The 21,005-nt window shown below is 39.5% G+C and overlaps 1 protein-coding gene across 7 annotated transcripts in view; it reads right to left on the bottom strand.

The window, feature by feature from the left end:
* RGS17 (regulator of G protein signaling 17) overlaps positions 1-21,005 on the bottom strand; it is a 73,634-nt gene that overhangs the window by 15,180 nt on the left and 37,449 nt on the right. For all 7 annotated transcript variants that reach the window (XM_030499492.1, XM_030499487.2, XM_030499489.1 and 4 more), the window contains one exon: positions 15,896-16,039. In XM_030499492.1, the coding sequence (XP_030355352.1) occupies positions 15,896-16,014 (119 nt within the window). In that variant the 5' untranslated portion in view covers positions 16,015-16,039. The remainder of the gene's footprint in view (positions 1-15,895; positions 16,040-21,005) is intronic.

Here is a 21,005-nt window from a genome sequence, read left to right as displayed (position 1 = left end):
AGAATAGCAAGACAGACTAAAGTACTTAGACTGTTGTAATAATACCAGTATATGCAAAGCATGGAAATGCAGAGCCAACTTCAGCTAAATTAGTGGCACTAAATGAATTCTAGAGCGAGGCTTGTGTGGACCCCTGGAAGTCTGCAAGGCCAGCATAAGTGTTGTGCAGTTCATCCACAGACACACGTGAAACAGTAAACATTGCAAACTTGGTATTTACATGTGTCTGCATTGGTTGTCTGTGAGAAACTTTGGAGGGGAACAGTGGTCAAGAGACTTTGGAGTCATTTACTTAAATTGATCAGAATTTGGTCTTAACTCAGTCAGCAGAATATGATAATTTTTGTTTCAAAGAAGAAACACATCCAAAAAAATCTAAAGGATTTTTTTTTTCTTTTAATTAGTGTCCATCCTAGTTCTTTATAAGATTTCGGGATCTTCACTGAATTCAGCACAGAAATGTAGAATGTAAAATTTTATACTGAAAACAAGTTAAAGTTGTAGTGAAAAATATCTACATCCTTCTCTACGTAAGAACTGAACTGTCTTGTGCTTAAAACTAAATGATGGAGTTTGTGTTTAGTAGGCTGACAGGAAAGCAGTGTGTTGGGGAAAAGCCAAAAATTACCATAAGGCTGTAATCAGCCTACTTGGCAGTGTCTGCTGAAACTATAAACTCTTTTCAAAAAGTCCAGGTACCTGTGGTGCTAAGTTTCTTGAGTGCCAGAGTTACATTTGCCTTAGGTGAAAAGATGGTGCAAGAGACATGTATAATCCAAATTGTTTTTAAAAGAAGAAAACAAACAGCTTGGACTCAGCTGTTTTAGAGTGAAAAAAAAATGTGTTTGCACAGAGAATTTATAAAGTTGAGGTCTGATTCTGCAGGCCCTACCTCATTCAGAAAAACGCCCAAACAAATATTTTGTTTTGATTTGTATTTTAAATAATGCAAGTGTTTGCAAGGTTATCATTCTGGATATTTTGTATTACAGCTAAAAACCCTCGAATATTTCAAAGCTTTGGATAGGGGAAGGAATGTGGAGTAATAAACCTCCCACCTCTTTGTTCAGCTTAAACCATGGTCTCATCATTTTGACATGTAACCATAAAAGCCACAGTGATTTTTTTTTTTTTTCCTCATAGGTTACAAAAAGTAAAAGAAAAATGAAACAAACTATAAAACCAGTTGCTTTTCCTCTTCCAATGGCTAGAAAACATTCCATTTCTTCCTTTCCAGTTTTCCTTGGTGGTATTTTTATCCCGTGATTCCGTTTGCTATGTTGCAGTGTGGTGTACTTCAGATTTTTTTTCCTTTTTTTTTTCCATCTCTTTGTTTGAACAGCATACAGCAGAGAAACAATCTGTAACAGACAGCTGGGCACTTGCGTGCGCCGTGAATGTGCTTTCAACTGAAAAGCTTAGTGTCTGCTCAGGATCCAGTAATAGTAAATGCAGGCAGACTTCTGGCTTCCATATGCACCTTCCTGCATACCATAAATCCTGTGGGCCAGGGGGGAGCTCAAGGTGGAAATTTTCTGGTCTGATTCTTGCTACCTAGGATGGGTGCAGGCCCTTCCACTAGGGTCTCATAGAGAATGCAGCTGACTGGAACTGAGTTTCTCTTCTACACAGATTTTACAGCTAACTTACTTCTGAATTGGATTTTCCACAAAATAGTGTTTGTGGAAAAGTTTAAGATTAATGAAATTTCATATTTTGTTTTGATGCTTTAAAAAAAATTTGCATTACATTTTAAAATGAAATAATCAGTTGTCTCGGTTTCATTCACTGTTAGTAACTGTTATTCTAACTAGTCTTGTAAGTAATTCTAGTTAATGTAATCAAATAATAGATTTAAATCAAATACTGTGCTTAACTTTTAAAAGCTCTTTAGAAAAATTACATTCTGTCATAGTAGATATTTTTCCCTGTAAGCTTTCTGATTACACGAAAAGAGATTAATCAGGAAATCCAGCAGCTATAACTCTTAAATTCATGATACGTGGAGTTTATCAGAACCTCATCTCTCACGGTCCAGAGTTTTGGGTTATTTGAAGTATCCTCACTTTCTTAAACCAGTCTTGAGATTTCTAAAAGAGTGGCATTGACTGTATGATTGTGGAATGTATGGACAGAGGAACAAGATGTGGTCAAACCCCCCTGTGCCTACACACAGGTATCTTGTCCTGTTCACTGTGGTATTTCTGACACCTATACTTAGCAGCAGTCCAGGTGTGACTGAAGGAATTGGCTGACAATTCTGTCTTTGTTCTGTAGCGCTCCTTTTGCAATGCTATTTAGACTTTTCTGTGCGAAGGAATAGCTTTTATCCCTGTGAGAGATTTGAGAGTTTAGAAGGAAATACTCTTGAAAACATAACAGATGAACAGGGTCCTACCTTTCTTCCTTGTGAAAGCCTGGACTAAGGTCTGTGAATTTGTTTGTTCAAAGGTTTATGATAAGGCCAGCTGATCATTGTTCAGAGTTGTGAACTTCCCCATGAAAAATAGGAAACTTCTCAGTTCATCTGAGGTTGTATGTTTCTGCCATACTTTGAAGGGAGAGGAGGGCAGGCTGAATTTCTTACTGCTTTTCAATTGCAGTGCTTTCTTAATACTGAGCTGGATTCAGCATACTTGGTCAATGCCATTACAGATTCAACTATAAACCATTAAAGAAAAAGGAGATTGGTGGAAATTAAGGTTTAAGATATCTGGAGCATCTCAGGCTATTAAGGTCTAGTCAGTTAAGATATTTAGCTTGGTCCTGATAGTCTTATGTTGTCCTACTCCTCAGCTTGAGTAAAACAGGATTGAACCCATGTGATCTAGTGCTTAAGAGTATAATCATCTCTTTGCTAATGGGAAGTCTTGGCCAAGATTTTGGAGTTTATGTAAGATCATTATATAAGGTTATTAAATTGCATCCCACATGCCACTGTGAAGGTAAATCATCCTTACTGCAATATGAATGCTAAGCTAAAGTAAGTCATAGAGGGCTGTGCTCAGTAAAGCAAGTACTTAAAAAGGTTTCAGCAAATCTGCAGTGTTCCACTCTATTCCCTTTCCCGTATATTTAACAATTTAAAATGGAATAGATCTAAAGTCTGATAACCTTTTCTGTTCACAAGGGACAGTTGGAATACAGTCTCTTTTTAAAGCCATGAGTTATATTCTCCTGCTGTATTTTTCATAAAAGTTGAATTCAGTATACATTTGGCAGACAAGCTTTCAAATTTGTCCAAACTCTGCATTTTCCTTTTGGACTCTGTGAACAACTTGAAAGCAAAGCCTTGTGAAATCAAAGATTCCACGTGTCAATACATCTTCCATCATAGATTGCTATTTGCAATGTGATCTTTGATGTGATTTTTATACAGATCCTTTCTTCTTTTAGAAAATGTTCAGAAGTGGATTGGTAGTGGAAAAACTAACCTGCTGGAAGCCCCCTGACAAAAGGGACATTCTCCTAATATACTCACAATGTCCTGAAATATTTTGCAAACATTTAGGATCTGAGTTTAGTCTTTGCCAAGTTGAGCACAGAATCACAGAAACACAGAAATCACAGAATGGTTGAGGTTGGAAAGGACAGAGCTCTCAAGGTCATCCTGTCCACCACCCCCTGCTCAAGCAGGGCCACCCTGAGCAGGTTGCCCAGAACCATGTCCAGATGGCTTTTGAATATCTCTAAGGATGAAGACTCCACAGCCTCTCTGGGCAACCTGTGCCTGTGCTCGGTCACCCTCACAGTAAAAAAGTCTTTCCCTTTGTTCAGAGGAAACCTCCTGTGCTTCAGCTTGTGCCCATTGCCTCTGGTCCTGTCACTGGGCACCACTGAAAAGAGCCTGGCTTTATCTTCTTTACACCCTCCCTTCAGGTATTTGTACATATCAATAAGATCCTCCTGAGCCTGCTCCAGGTGGAACAGTTTCAGCTTTTTCAGCCTTTGCTTATAGAAAAGGTGCTTCTGTCCCCTACTCATTTTAGTGGCCCTACTTGTTGGAATTTCTCCAATATGTCTCCTGGAATGAAGAGCCCAGAACTGGGCACAGTACTCCGAGCATGGCCACCAGTGCCACAAACAACACATCTACTGCAATCGCAGTTAAAGAAAGACTGCCCTTGAAGAATATTGGGGGAGCTACTTAAAAAAATGTAATATTTACGCTTCAGGATGATGTCAGGGCAAGGGAGTTAAATGCTGTCAAGGTCAATGCAGGCTGAAAGGTATGTAAAGGAGACTGGTCCTCTTAATGGTTGTCCTTGCTGAACTTGCTTTCCTCTGTTTTTGTGTGACTGATTTAAACTACCTAGCTACAGATATTGCAGCTCAGCAGGCATCCAAAGGCAGATGGAAACTACCAGTGTGCACTGTACTTGAACTTCTGAAATAAAGGACAGTACCTCCCTCAAACAGACTAGTACTGAGGAAAAGTTGTAACTGTGCAAGAGAGGAAAGAACTAGTCATTTAAAGCAATGCCTTTCCTAAACTCACTTTTTTCTCAGATGTATGACAGATTTTCATAAAATATGCTTCCTGCTGGATTCTACTTTAAAGAGGTTATATTACTTTTACATAATGATAGCCACACCAGGAGCTATTATAACTTTTGGAAACTTTTAGTCCTGTCTAGGATAAATTTTTGTGATTTTTGTTCTCAGATGTGGGATGCAATTTCTGTATAGGTAAGAAATCTATGGCTTGTTAAGGTTTGCTTGCCAATGATTCCCAATGGAGTTACTCTAGCTTTTTTTCGTTACTGTAGAGCTCGTTTCTGCTTTAGGCAAGATTCAACTCAAGGGTGTATTTTGCTTGTCAGGTCACCCAACAGATCACTAGTCTGGCTGTCAACTTCATTTGTTCCTTCAGAATAATATTACCATTTATATTTCATCTTGCACAATGGATACATCTAATTACTAGACAATCTGCAGTGTCCTTACTCCTGGCTACAGCTATTTTGCAAGCAATTCCTTCATATATTTGAGACAATTAAAAGTGACAGTTGTCTAGTGTTCAAAGAAATAGAAATTGTATTCTTTGAAAAGGTAACTGGATGAATAAAAGCCTTCCAACCCACTAGCAAGCCAGTCTAACAGTCACAATTAATTCTGATAAATGGTCTTTGGTCTCATTTTCTGTATTGTCTTTTTTTTATTATTCTTCATTTGCAGAGACGAAAATAGCAGCAACAGTAAAGAATTGAGCCTGACTGGGGTCACTCCTTTGATTCCATAGATTTAGTTGCAGTTTCCAAATGGGAAGAGATGCGTGGAAACATTTTTTCTTTTCATAAGGTGTTGTGAAGTTCTTTAATTAAAGAGGGGTTTGTAAAGTAGAATTCCTACCATGATTTATGAACACCATATTTTATGAAATTAGCCTGGACCAAACTAGTTTATGCTTATCTACATTGCAGTCAAATAGGATGGGGGATCTTCCACTTAACATCTGTTCAACTAACAAACAGGACAGAGAACCACCATGCCAGCCTGTGGATGTTACAGTTACCTGTTTTGATGGATGTTAGCTGCTGGTTTCCAGATTTTCTGTTAAACAAGGCCCTTAGGTGGGAAGCACTTTCAACTTGGATGTCAACAGGAACTGAAGATATCCACTACTCCATAATGGGTGTGTTCAGCATCTGCTGGTATCAGGCCCTCAATCAGCTACTTCAGAAGAGCCAGAGTTGCCAAGAAGACAAATATATGTGCTATGGAATTATTAAGGGTGACTAAACAAGATTTGCATCTCCTCTGCCTTTCTGCCTCACATAATGAATGTCTGACCCACTTTTCTAGTGAGAGGATCTCCATCTTATAAGCGTTACCTACAAGGGGTGCAGACTCATTTCCACAATACATTCTCTCATTTTTTTCTCTTAAAAATGCTAGACATTTATTACTGTTTTAACTGACATTTTAAACCGATTTGGAATGATACATGGTTAAAAAATAAACCTTTGTAAGATGGAAATTTTGCTGCTTTGATTTAAGTAGCCTTTTTTCTTTTTTTTCCTCTTTTGGCTTGGAGCTGCAGACTGCATTTATTCTTGCAGAGGTAAAACGGGCTGGGAGAGTTCACTGGCCCTGGGGCTGACTGGCACCATGTAGCCCACGTCCATAAAGCCCATGCCCAAAACAGGGTTTCAGTGACGCATCATTGCCTGAGACTGTGCACTTTGCACTGGCCAAAACTCTGCTGGGGAGTTAACACTTGCTAACAGTTTAACTGTACGGCTGCTTGCTTAAGCCCATATTCGACCCTGGCCCTGCTTAGTTTACTAGTATAGATAGAGCCAGTGTGTTTAATTTGGATAAGATTTTTTTCTTGTTGTTGTTTTTGCCTGTTAAATATTTGAGGCGTTTTTTAGTCCATGATGAATAAAGTTCAGAGGATTTGCAAGGCCACCTTGGCACCTTTAAAATGACATTTATCAACAAGCCTTACTTCAGCTTATATTTTGATCTGAGACCTTTCACGCGCTTCTTCATTTCTGTCATTTTCCAGAGACTCCCTAGTTAATGCATCTTTATATAAATACATAATTGTCAAATCTGCAATAAAGAAACAGTAAATCAGCCCAAACTCTATCGGGGGAGATTTCAAAGGCTCTGAATTCCTAACAACTGAAAATCACAGAGTAAACTGGACTCAGGCATCCTCAGCACTCTTGGTTTTATCGTTTTTTTTCCTTTTTTTCACAGCAACAGTCAAGCTGTGCACTGGTGACAGAAAATCTGTCATGACATTATGAATCGTCCTTCAGCCACTGTTCTGCGGACACCAAGCTGAACAGCATTTTGGCTCAGGCAGGTGGGAAGCAGGCATGAGTGGCAAGGGAGAGCCAAGATGCTGACGCTCTGAAGCAATCCATCTCTTAAACAGCCTCTGAGGAGACATCAAGCTGCTTCACCCCAATGGAGGTGATTCTGCCATTGCTTTTCCTCCCTCTAGTCTCCTCAAGAGCAGCTGTCCCTGAATACACTTCGTGTGCTGTGCCAGGGCAGAATCAAGATAATTTTCCAAAGTTAACTAGATTTAGTCTTCTGTCTCCTTCTAAGGAGCTACTGTCAGCATCTTCTGTGTGGCTTAATTAAAATGAGCCTTGTATAATCCCAAATCCCCTCTGAGCATGTATTTATTCTTCAATTTAGGAGGATTGCAGTTCTGATTTTTTTTTCATTCCAGTTTTCTTTACAGAATTGTTTGCTTGAGATAGCAAGATAGATTTTCTGCAATTAGACTGAAGAGGGTTTCTTATCTTAGTAATATTGTACACATACGAATCTACGCATTTGGTTTATGAAGCTTCAGAAACATTTATCAAAAATTTGCTAATATATTATGTTTATGTTCTACCTATGCTCTACCTGCTTGTGTTATCACAGATGGGTAACAATGTCAATAAACTATGAGCCTTCATCTGTTCCTCAAAATGAAATGAACTTTCAACGTTTAAAATGTGAAGGATAAAATCCTGGTACTAGGAAAGCTTGGTCCAGAGATCCCAGGGCTGGTTTTGATGTTAAAGAGGATTCTACCACTGGCTTGTGATCAAATTTAACAGACCAGCTGCATAAGAAGCTCTACTCTTCGCATTAGACATCTATTTTATTATGGGGAGGAACAAGTTTACCTTACATCTTTGAAAATAGAAATGTTTACCAGTTTACATGTAGACTCCATTTACAGTATTAAAAGTTTATTCAAAGCAGAGTTCTTGGCTAAAAATTAATTTAAAATGATGTATACATGCTGAATGTCTGTGTAGTGTCTTGTGCTTCTACCATGACGTGGTAGGCCAGCAGCACCTCAGTGACCACCTGTTTGCAGACACTTGCTGAAATAAATGCAGTGTGTATCTTACAGCTTTCTCCTAGAGAACTCTGTGATTTTAATTTACTTTGCATGTCCCACAAAGCAGTGACCTACACCAAAGCTGCTTCTGCGACGTGTGGAAACCCATTGCTGCTGTGGGAGCTGGTGGCTCACAGTTCCTGACCCTGCTCCAAGGCTGTGCAAGACCTTGTGCTATCACAGGGTTTTGGAGGTAGGTGGCAGGGGGCTGAGAAAGAGAAAGAAGGGAGATAAAAGGTGGTGGATGAACTTGGAAATAGGGATTTCTGGGCTGCTTTTTGACAAGGAGAGATGAGATGTATTTGCTTAATTGAGAATGGGGCTCCACAGTGACCAAGGCAGGCTCTCATGAGATTTAACAAGTTAACTTTAATCTTTATTTAGTTGTTTTTACAGTAAGTTTTGCTTTTTGTAAATTTTATTTCTATAGTTCTTTTGGCTTGCTGGTAACATTTTAATAGCTTGCATTTCCATCTTACTCTTCAGAAGCAGATGCAGGAAAAATTAAGAAGTAATTTGCTGCAGTTAGTATACCTGAAACCTCCTCTAGCCTACCTTTGCACCTTGTGGAATCATTTATATAGGATAAATGTGCTCCCCTCTTTCAAACGGTAGCATTTCACATCTGCTTCAGAGGGAGGTGAAGGAAGTGATCAAAGCTGCCTTTACTTGCCATTCCTGGAGCTCTGGCATAAGCCATGTACCGAGTCACATCTGAGGTATATTTGTGTTCTGGCTCAAGGAGAGAGCAGACTTACAGGAATTATTAGGCTAACACTGACAGTCTAGCTCAGTCTCACGGAAGGGCACAAGCCCAGAGGTTGGCAAGTCAGGCTGTGATGCCCTGGGAGAGTTGTGTAAACAAGCATGCACAGAGCCACCTGTCCCCAGCCTGCCCTGAGGACCTAAACGTCCATAAAACTCCAGCAAAATCATTTGCTCTGTCTAAATTATAAAGCAGAGTGAGCCATTAAATATCATACCCATTAGGAAGACATGATTCCCTCCTCTGATTTTTTTTTTTTTTAACTTTCAACTTTAATCATCCCTTTATTTTCCTTTGAAGGGAAAAGAAATGCTTTACTTGAGTGTTATTTAATAAGTACTGTTAACATAACTTACAAAAGTATGAAAAAAATACTTGACAAGCGATCTATTTTTAGAATGTCTTCTGCTTGTTTTTCCAAATGCTGAGAATTTAAATTTCTTACTTTAAGTAGCTCAGGGAACCTTGAGAGGCCCATTTCTGAGGACTAAGTATTTAAATCCTTACTCCACACTCACCCCATGTTGCATTCCGGTGACAACAGAAATGTCTGCCAGGCAGCTCTCTCTCATGGCCTCACCACTGTGGATACGTGGACTTAAAGACAAGGTGATTTAAGACTGATTTTCTAGTATATCACATTCAGTAGCTTGTGTGACATGCCATATAATGGATTTTACCCAGCTTTAAATTCTACCTGCCAGTACAACTGGTACTGCTTCCCTAAGAAAGCACCAGTGCTGCCCATTGCACTGGGATGATACAGATGATACTGTCCCATAGAAGCACAAAGCATGAGTTCCTGTGCTAGCTAAGCCTGCTATCCCTCAGAATAAATTATTCTCCAGGAAAGAAAGGGAATGTTTTCATCTTTGACCTCTGCAACAGCAAATGATAAAAACGGAAGGAAGTCCTGTGATGTTTTAAAGTATAAAAAGCCTCAGAATGGAACATTTTTTCCCATTATCTATTTTTAAAAGTATCACCTTCTATTTCAGTAAAACAGAGTACAGTAGCCTGCACTTCTGTATTCTGCACTAAAGTACAATAATTCCTGATGCACTTTTCCATATTTGCTTTTCTCAGATGTAATGTTGAAAAAGGTAAAACGCAGAGAGCTGAGTACATCTGTTTCAGATGTGCTGTCCTATGTGTTAAGGGAGGAAAAGAAGAATTAAAAAGTTAGGTTAGTGAAATAAAATAAAATTGAAGGCAAAAAATATTTTTCAAAATGTGTTTTTCGTTTCAAAGATTTTTATTTTTTTTTTCCTTGCTAAAAGCTTTAACAAAATCCTGGAGCCTGGGTAAGTCTTTTTGTACCAGCCCACCTCTCTTCTGTGGCCTGTTTAGGATGCTGGTCCTTGGGAAATTTTACTGAAGGCCAAGGGAAGTTTAGATTGGATATTAGGAAAGATTTCTTCACAGAGAGGGTGATCAGGTATTGGAACAGGCTGCCCAGGGAAGTGGTGGAATTATCGTCCCTGGAAGTGTCCAAAAACCATGTAGATAAGGCCCTCAGTGACATGGTTTAGTGGTGGTCTTGGCAGTCGTGGGGTAAAGGTTGGACTTGGTGACCTTAAAGGTCTTTTCCAACCTTGTTGATTCTAGGATTCTATGGGAATGATAAGGATTTTATTTTCCATATATTTCAGAACATGTGGCTATAATTTATTGCATTCTTTTTTTTTTTTTTTTGTTTCCATCCTTCCTTTGCTTCCCTCTGCTTCCCTCTCCTCCAAACTTTCTACCATAGTTAAATAAGAGAACACAGCCATGACTAAGACTCCCTGGGATTATCTTGTGTAGAGTCATGCAAAGCTTAAACATGGTTTTTTGATGGCAAACTGAGTATGCCAGAAAAAAATTATTCATCTCAAAGTATTAGAGAGGTGGGAAGTGCAACAGAAATTGTTTTGGCTTGGGGGGGGGGGGGTTATTTAGAGTACCATGGACACTATCTGTTTGTTAGGAGGAGGAAAATGTTGAATTCCATAAAGAAAAAATATTATTCTAATTTAAAATTGTCCTTAGAACTTTATCTGTCATCTTATATTCACGGCACAAGTGACAGAAATATCTTCTTGTAGGCCCAAGACAACTGCTGAACCCATGCAAGGAAAATGTTCACTTTAATAAAGAAAAATATTTGTGTAACATGGTTATCAGGAAGAAGTTTCAGATGTAACTCACAGCTGCCATAGGCAAGTTATAAGAACTGGAGGAGAGAGGCTTCTTGTGAAGAGCAACTCCCATTTACTGCCAAGCTGGCAAATACCCCATCTTCCTTGGCATCTCTTGGGTGTGGGAAACTAGTCATGGAAGTCTCACAAGAAATCAAATGGCAGGCATAGCTTTTGCACAGGGCACAGCTCAAAGCTGGCGGACATGAGTCCCTTTCCCTCTTCCACAAGAGACGTCAGCAGTCAAGGTAAAGGCCTTCCAGCTCACATATTTGAATTGAGCTACAGAACCAAGTGAAGTGGTGCGATCATCTTCACTTATCCCCTGTAAGCCTTTTCATGTTCCCCAGACTCCCTTACTGCTAAAATCTCTTTGCAGGGCAGATGTTAGATGTCTTCTGAGCCTTCTGTGTATGGTAAAAGGAGAGGGATTATCAGGCATCAGTGTGTCCCACAGCTTTAAAACTCACTGAGCACCTTATGAAAGGAAGAGAGGATAAAAAGACATGACTCCTGCTCTGGGTGGGAGACAAGAGGAAGCAAAATAAAATTGGCAGAATAGCTAACCTCCCTGTGTTTGGGAGGTTTTTTGAAGAATGTGATTTACAACTGTTAGCAAGAGAACGACTGACTTCATGTCTGCTCAGGAAGCTGGAGTAATGGATTGCTAATAAGGTTGGGGAGGTGAAATAGCAGGTGTCTACTCTTACCTTGCCAAGCTGAGCTCAAAACTGCAAGGCCATAGCACTAAATACTTTCTCTCGAGACAGTCTAATTGAGGAAATTATAGACTGTCATGTTAGGAGTCTTACTGCAAATGTTGCAACCCTCGGGCTACCCGAGTCATTGAAATTACACCTAGTAAGAAAGCTCTTTCTTCTGTCCTCTGCGGGAATGGTATTCTGTGGGAGCTTAAAACACAGGGTGAGATTCAGTCTAGCACCTTAGGTACCTGACTGGTACTTCTTTGTTAGATGCTTTAGTGAGGCAGTCTTCCTTAAGTAGGTGCTGAAGGTCTACAGTTGGTCAATGGAGAGAGGAAGGTCCTATAGAAGATCTCCAGAGGGTTATATTATATGCCTCTGCAGTAAATGGACAAGCTTTTCCTGTTGTGAACTTTAGAAGCACTTTATTTTCTCCACTGAGGAGGACTACTTCCTTCACTACTGATGGTCAGGCACCAGTTCAAGGCTTAAGCTAGTTGGGCAACATCCTGACCATACCTATTACAGTAAAATGGCCAAGTTAAGAAGCCTGTTTATCTCCATCTTTTCCAGTCTGAGCAAACGTTGGTAATAAGCCCTGCTTTGCCCTTGTAAACTAAGCAATTTACTGTCCTGACAATTTCCAGTGCTAACAGAGGTACCAGGTCTGGCTGGGATGGAGTTAACTTTTTTCACAGCAGCCCATATGGTGCTGTGTTTTGGATTTGTGACCAAAACAGTGTTGGAAACACATGAATGTTTTAGCTGTTGCTGAACAGCATTTGCACGGTATCAAGGGTTTCTCTGTTTCTCACTGTGCCCTGCCAGCAAGCAGGCTGGATGTGCTCAAGAGGCTGGGAGGGTACACAGCCAGGACAGCTGACCCCAACTGACTAAAGGGATAGTCCACACCATATGACTTTGCTTTACCTGTTAAATTGTCTGTATCTCAACCCATGAGTTTTATCACTTTCATCCTTCTGATTCCCTTCCCATCTCACTGGGCAGGAGTGAGCAAGCAGCTGCATGGGGCTGAGCTGCCTACCAGGGTTATCCTACAGCAATGGAGAAGTACTCCAAATATTTATTACCCCTAAGAAGGAATTATTAGGGGTAAAAAAAAGTTTGTAAGAAGATGTATTGAATAATTTTTTGATCTAATTTTTTGCTGTTAACAAGCCTCTATTAGGCAAGGTACTATTTCCCCAAACAAAGGTGTGAGTATTTGCCTACGCTGTTATGCAAACAGAATACTTAATGCCTATTCTGGTTGTAACACAGGGTGGAACAGAAGAAAACAAACATCACATGATTCACAAAAGATATTTTTAGAATTCTAATGATTTGTTTGGATATATGAATTACTGAACCAACTCTTCAAATAGATAAAAGTGGAAGCTTCTTATTAAAAGCCACTCCATTTCATTTCTATGAATGGTGAGGAAGTTGAGGCACTAAGAGGTTTGTGATATAAGAGCTGTCCTCAGTCACATAGGCTGGTGGAAACCAGAAGAAAAGTCTCCTCATCTTGATACTGACAGTTAAAGCATTTTCATCACCATTAATGAATCCAGAAACATTTCCAGACAGGTATCTCTTGAGAAATTCATGTTACTTAAATAGAAAGACCTGTGGAACTAGGGAAAGCATGTAATTGCATTCGGTCCAGAGAACCTGTTACAATTATCGATTAGGCTTTCCTATTGCAGAGAACTACCCTAGAGAATTACCTACCTACAATTCCCTATATAATGAGTGACTAGGTAAGCTCATTTTTTTTTAATTATTATTTTTGTGGAGTTTTTAGGGTACACAACTGAAGTAAGAACAGTAATCCATACTCTAGCTGGACAGTTCAAATTTACCAAATTTGGCCCCAGAACAAATGACTTTGTTTTAACCGATATTCTGAAACATTTCATATCTTTTTCAAAGTTTTGTCCCATCTCTCCTCTCATGGAGTTTCCACTATGGAATCATGGAAAACACAGCTGGAAAAGACTTAGTACATCATGTGTTCTACCTTTTTGATTTTAGAAAACACAAGTGATGTCACTATCCCCTTTGACCCATTCTTTGACTTAATCCTGAAAACTAGTTCAAACTGACAGGATTTCTCCATGCTCAGCCTAATCTACTTTACCAAAAAAAAAGCCCTCAACCCCTGAAGACCCCTGAAAGACAGAATATTAACAGCAAAAACGATTACTAAATCAATAATTGCTCTAATTTAGATGCATAAGCTGTTCAAATATATAATGGTATTGCATTATAAGGAGAGCAGGGTCTCCAAGAGTCACTAAGATTACGACAGCTTCAAAATATAGTTGTCAAATAAGACTTCCTGACCTATAGCATGCTTAAAAAATAAAATCAGTTGTCTTTAAGTTTTAGAAATTATGTTGTTACTTTTACTACCATTCATATTCCAGTATGCAAGGCAAAGCCTAGCTGTACATGCACAATGATGGGCTTTATTTCCATTCAGTAAAGAGATATTGTAGTCATGGTGGATAATTCTATGAAAACATAATCTCAGGGGCTGTTAAAAAGCAAGCAGAGTGGTAGGAATTAATAATAAAAAACCAAACATAAAACACGGTGCACCAATGTCTTGACTACTGCAACAGATCTAGTCACACATCTCAGACAGGAGATAACAGAATAGGAAAGGTACATAAAAAGACACAAGGTAGGTGGATAGAGGAGAGAATAGGATAAACCACGGTCTGGGACAATTTCTGTGTTAAAATAGAGAAGACTATGGAAGAGAAGACAGCTGAAGGGGATTTGAGAGAGCTCTATGAAATCTTCATCATCCTGGGAACAATTACTCACTGTTCTTCACAATCATAAGAACAAGGAGGCATCAAATTAAATCAACATCTAGTAGGTTAAAACAAATAAAAGGGAGTAGTAGTTTACAGAGCGCACAGGTCTGTTGTAGAATTCACTGCTACAGGAAACTTGGGATGCCAAAAGTTTAGATGAGTTCAGGAAGTTCCTTCAGAAAGTGGTTTGACAAATTAATGAAAGAAAACTCCACCAGGGATTATAAACCACACAGATATAAGCTCTGGGCCAAGAAGTCCCTAAGTCGCAGATTGCCAGAAGTTGTGAGGAGTTTTGCTGTGTCTAGGCTGAGGAGGTGCATGTCCACTTGTTTTAACCTTTCCTTGTGGCATCCACTACAGGTCACTTCCTGAAACAGGGTACTGAGCTAAATGAACCTCTGCTCTGTAACAGTATAGCTAATCTCACATTGTGCCCTTGTCACAAAGCAGAGATAACAGTGGCAAAACATCCTTCCTTTTCTTCCCATTTAATACACTTCTAACTCTTTACTGTATGGATTGAACACATTGCAAAGTAACTTCGGAAAAGCATGAGCTCTCACTCATCCTTGCTCCAAATATCCTCTGCCTCCAGGTGAAAGTAACAGCCAAGGCAGGTCCACCCTGGAACCGCCTCCAGGATGTGGCATCTTGGAAAAAGCTGTCCCATTTGATGCCTGGTGCATACGTGTTGGTATGTATTTTAAAATATATTGAGGGCAAATAGCCTCAGGTTTTAGACTGGTGCCAGGTGGCTGATTCAAGGGAAAATAACACAGATACACAAAGGAATAGTCACTCCAAAAAGACTGAACGATGTATGTAACAGGATGCACAGGCTCCAAATAGTACTGCATGTTACTTTATATTTCAACACTAACTATTTTCATGACAAGAAGAAATAAAGACCTGGTGCATCTCAAGACATTGAGAATTTAATCCTATTTCTGAAACTGGCTTTAATTTTTTAACTTTCCAGGTGAACTCCTTGTTTAGGAAGAGATGAGCACTGACAATTTGTGAGCCTTTTTTCCACTAAAATTATGCCACACCAATTAAAAGATAAAGTGGAATTTAAGGCTTGTGTTTTCAGATTTACGGTATATATATTATTCGACAACTAAGTAGTAAAACAGGTAACCATATATTCCCATTTATGAATATCTCCCCTTTACCCCCCTGAATGTAGAGAACTGCAGCATCAAAACTACAAGCAGAAAAAACATAATGTTTTGAATGCAAATTATAAAGCATTCAGTATCAAGTCTATCATTCACACATACTAGTTTTACAACTGAAATTTCCTCATTTAGTTATGGTTTAAGTAGGGTAAATATAGCTCGAATTTACTACTCTCTCCTCTTCCCCCTCACAAGATGTCCAACCAAATCAGGGAACTGTTTAATCAAATTTTTAAGTGAAATGTTAAACTGTGCCTCTTGGCAGCAATCCTCTCCCACATGTTCGCATGTTCCCAATGCTTGGCACTTTCCATTCTCATCATTTACCTGTGGTGGATATGGAACCAAATATACTACAGAACATACCATGAACAGCTGCAGCAACAGCACCAACAAAAGCAACATGTGTTGTTGGGCCTTTGGTTTCCAGGTGCTTGAGACACAGCTGATGTTCCTTCATTTTGTGACTGCTGCCTCTTTCTCATTTCAGCTACTTCAGTGCCCAAGTGGCTATAAGAACACAGACATAAGAGATGTACAGAATTACTACAGACCGTCATAAAGTACATTCACATTTCTACAGCATTTCTGATTCTACCGATTCTCACAGCTCATGGCAACAAAAGCACATGGCCATCAAATATGCTGGTCAAGTAACAGTCCTATTGTGTTAAAAGCAGTTTGCAGAAGATCACATTTTAGTGACACACACTAATGTGCCATTGAATCATGTCTATTCTTATTGCTTTGGCTGGAATAAAAGGACTGTTTATTACCCTTTTGAACAGCAAACTACACAGCTTGTGTAGCACTTGGTAGAGACTGAGTCGTTCCTTACCATATGACTATCACGACTCTTTCCATTGTACTAAAAATACAGCGGGATGGTTATTCACTTTAAACATGAGCTGGAAACTGATCTTTTTCACTTTTTGACTTCTCTGGTCAATGCTGGACCAATGAAATTGATATAAGTGATATTATATCACAGGAACTAGTAGGTGTCTATTTAAAGCCAAGATTACTGTAAGTGTCATAACTGGGAGGTTTGCTACATAAAGAGTTATTCTCTGTAAATAAAATGAATAATAAATATGTATTTCCAAAATACTTTTCCAACTTCAGGACTATTTTGGTCCCAGAAGATTTTCTATGGTCATTGCCAGTCTTTCCTAGGTTTTATTAGGCCACGATATTTTTCTTTCCAGTGACTTGCAATATGCAGCTGGAAGTAATATTCCATGCATTACTCAGTTCTCAAAAAAGGTTAAAATATTTATTGCTATGTTATGTTAGGAAGGTTTAGATGTCAGGATCCTTCTGATGGTTCACATCTTCTCTGTACAACACGTTTCCCAGAGTAATGGCTATTACACACATATATAAATTAGAATAAATTTTGCCTTTGAAAAAGTACAGATTATTGTGGGGAGAAGTCCACAGGTTAAAACAGAAGCAGGTAGAAGCTGTCTGTTGTGAGCAGCATGCACCGTGATCCACACCCCCAGGGCATCCTGCTGCAGCCAGGAGTGCTGAGGAAAGGCAAGCTCTGGTTGATTTGCCAGCTGGATACATCATGCACAGACAACCGAGAGATGTGCTGCTCCGTCTACGTGCATTCAAGCAGAAGCTGTGAGAGTTTGCATTTACGTGGTTGCTAAAACTCCTGAAGTTCTTCTTCTGTAATAGTGTCCTTATAGCCAGTTTACACACAACATGTAGCAAGGATACTAAGCTTCAGAACTCAAACTCATGCTGCAAAATTCAAAGTTGGTGGTTATTTCAGCTTCTTGCATAGCTAACTTCCATGTACACTGTCACTGAGTAGAATCAAGTAATTTCTGAAGTGTCTGGTCAAATTAAACAATGAAGAACCTTTTAACTACCTGTGGTGAGGGCATCTGCATATGATATTGACATTACTTTGTATGGCTTATAGTAGCTGAACTCGTGAAGGTTAAAATGACATACCAAAAATACCACACCAATTTTTATTTTTTTTCTTTTTAGCAAATGTGAACGTGTGTTGTTAGCAAGGGATACTCTGACATAATTGAAAAACTGCCCATATTTTTATGATAGATGGGAAAGAAAGAGAAAATGTTGCAGCATAATACATAGCTCAGACAGTGAATTATGGAGTCACTTTCTCCAAACTCACCAAACAGCATGGAGTCACTTTCTCCAAACTACGGTGCTGAACTTCTGCTGACTGCACATGGTGCAGTTAAATTATTTCCTAGATAGCTGTGTCATGCTATGATCAGTACTTGCTTCAGCAATTGTGATGGCTATGGTTAAAGGTATTAAAGCCAGATATTTTCACAGGGAACAAGTGTTTCTTGTAAGTAAAATAGATTCTAGAAACATTTGTATACACCCACAAAATGTATTAGTTTCAGAAACCAGTGAAATTACCCATATTTAGGTATTTGTAGGGCTGTAATTTTGGAATGAAAACACCCCATGTATTCCACCGGTGAACCTAAAATCATGTATTTCTTACATAAGTTTAGCTATATATATAAAATGTACCATGGCTAGAAGCTGTTGCACTATAAATACAAGGGGGCAGAATGGTGGTTGTCCGTTCAGACACAATGATGAGAGTTTGTGACTTTGCTGTAGTTTCGAAATAACTGTAACACAGCACAAGCTGCTGCCGCCACTGAAATAAATGTCTCTCTCTCTTTTCTCCAGCACAGCTCACAGTCACTCATTCCCTCACCTGAGCTGTCCCCTTCTCTGTGCTGGCAGCAGCATTTGTGCAGGTACTTAGTGAACCGGATAAAAGAGTACGCGTGATTTAAAATTAACCCAGAGGGGAAAGAAAAAAAACCTGTTTCAGAGGTTTGCAAGTCTGGCTGTACATCATAGCAGTAGGGGTTGTGAGAAACATGGGTCTTCATTGTAGAGCATTTCAGGGTGCATTGTTTCCTCCAAGGCTGCTCAGAGGCCACAGGCTAGCCAGTCTTTAGAAGGGGACTTCTTGCTTTGCTGTGCTCTGACTCTGCTCTGGAGTATGGGGAGGGACATAACTCATCCCCTTCCTGACCGTGCAGTATTTGGAAGAGGAAGAGAGCAGTCCTCGATTGCAGGTACAGTTGTATTTATCTATTTCGGTTGCATTTGAAAGAAGAAAAAAGCCCTTTGCTTCTGCTTGTTACATTCTCTTGCAGAGCTTCTAAGCTAAAGTCTGTTAGAAATATGAAAAATCCGCCCCCTGATGCAAAACAATAATATGTTTACTGAGGATGAAGTAGGATGGGTGGAAACTTTAGTTTCATGCTTATTTTGGTTGGATTTCTTGTTTCATGTTGTATTTGTAAATACCAGATGTCATCTACGCAAAACCATAATTGATTCCATTAGATTATTTAGGATGCAGAAGCAGGAATATCTTAATTCTTGGCTAAATTTAGAGACTGAACTGTAGACAGAAGGTTTATATTTGGTGCCTTGGTCCAAGGCATGAAAAAGAGATTTAGAATCTTTAATTCAGCAAGCCAGTCTGATGAGATAAATTATTTTTCTCTAATGAAGTGTGAAAGCACATTACTGTGAAGGAGTAGAATATTGTGAACTGATATTGAGCAGACCTTCTAGGATAGTCGTACAAATTGCACGTACTGTCTACAAGATTTCAGCCTCCCTTTTAGCTTTGTAACATTGTCATTATTCCTGTGACCCTCTACCTTGGTAAAAATACCAGATGGTGGGCCTTTGTCCAGCAAAATAATTTTTCCCCTTGCCACTCTATATGACCTCTCAGACTATCACAACACAGGTATAAGTTTCTTCTGACAGTTTTGCATCTGGTTCTTTTGTCTCCATTTGGTGGCATAGTTTACTAACAGTGTTACAATTTCCATTTGTGCTGATAGGAAAGAGGAATAGAATTCTCATTTGCTTGACTGACTCATTCTCTTGGGGGTGTGTAGGTATGATGGCGCTCTGAGCAATCCCATAATCACAAAGGATTTCATTTTGCAGAACATCTGCTGTCCCTACTCTGCAGCTGAGGAAAGGAACCCAAGGGTACAGCAACTGTTTATTAAACAAGTTACAAGACAGGTAGTTCAGATAGGCTGCAGAGCAAGGAATTCTGTGCAATGCTGTGTGTGTCTTCGGTCTTGCAGTGCCAGAGGAACATGAAAACTAAAAAACACTTAGAAATTTGGGGTAAGGCTTCCTGTCAGTTTTGGAACTGATAGTACGAGGGTCTATTTCTACATTTAGACAGCGTAATTACCACTTATTCTACTGGGTACTCAGGGGTAATTATTACAGAAATCCCCTCGTGCACAGAGCAGTACCTTGGGAAGAGACCTCAAAAAGGAATAACTGATGGAAGAATCATTTGGTTTATTACAGGTACACCTATTGAATACTGACTACAGTAATTTCAAATTCCGCAGGGTGCCTCTAGAAATTGAAAAGGAAGTAATTTCTGAACAGTTGCACTCCCCTTGCAGGACTTGTGCTAAGGTTTTACAGTATTTTCCCCAGAAATTCCCAAGGTGTTGGACAAGCACAAAAGACAGGCTGCATCATTTCAGTCATTTCAGTGGCTCTGTTGATGCCTATCCTCTGATGAGGCATAAGCAAGCCTTCCTCCCGTCCATCCTCCCTCCCTCCCTCAAAGCCTGCTACAGCCCTGCAAACTATCAGAGCTCTTGGCACTGTTCCATCCAGCCCCCTCTGCTCATTTTGGAGCTTCCTCTTGCACGTGACCCTCCTGTAAGCATTTCTGTCCCCCTCTCAGGATTGAGAGGGCATTCTCCAGGGAAGCTCATGCTCTAGAGTCGTAAAAAACTCCATTAGGGATTAAGAATTTTTTTTATTGTATCTTCTGGATGCATTCCCTAATGGCTGTTTTGAAAGAGGTATCATATAAGGGTGTGGATAAACACACACTACCATTCTATACATCAGGGAAGAGGCATTTTGTCTTTTGTGCAGGAAGGACATATAACGGCTTTAACTTTCAGAACAGAATTAGAGCAGAATCAGGTAGAGAAATCTTTTTTCAAACAACTTCTGCAATAGGCAAGAACAATCACCCTGCATCAGAAAGGAGCAGTCAATGACTTAAGGATATTGAGGGTATTTTGCTCTGCAGGCAAGAAACTTAGCCCTTAAAATACTTTCGGAAGGGCAGGGGGGCAGATCTATCACATCAGCTCTTCTGCATTGCTTTGCTTCCTTTAACTTTTCCAGCAAAGGACCAAAACCTCAACTGTATAACTCACATAAATTCAAACCTTATACCAGCCCCAGATATGACTGTTGATATCTTACCCATACTTCATGTTTTCACTGGCTTAACTGGCATTCACTTGGTGCATAGTTTCCTAACAAGAGTTGTTTTTCAATTTAGGGATGTTGAAAGCCTTCAAACCCTAAGCATCAAGGTAAACACTACCCATTTAAGACTCCATTCAGGCTTCATTGTAAGAAATAAATGTACACTAAG

Source organism: Strigops habroptila, chromosome 10 (assembly GCF_004027225.2).
Source record: "Strigops habroptila isolate Jane chromosome 10, bStrHab1.2.pri, whole genome shotgun sequence".
Lineage (NCBI taxonomy): Eukaryota > Metazoa > Chordata > Aves > Psittaciformes > Psittacidae > Strigops > Strigops habroptila.
Note: the sequence above shows the minus strand (reverse complement) of the source record. Positions and strands in the feature narration are given on the sequence as shown.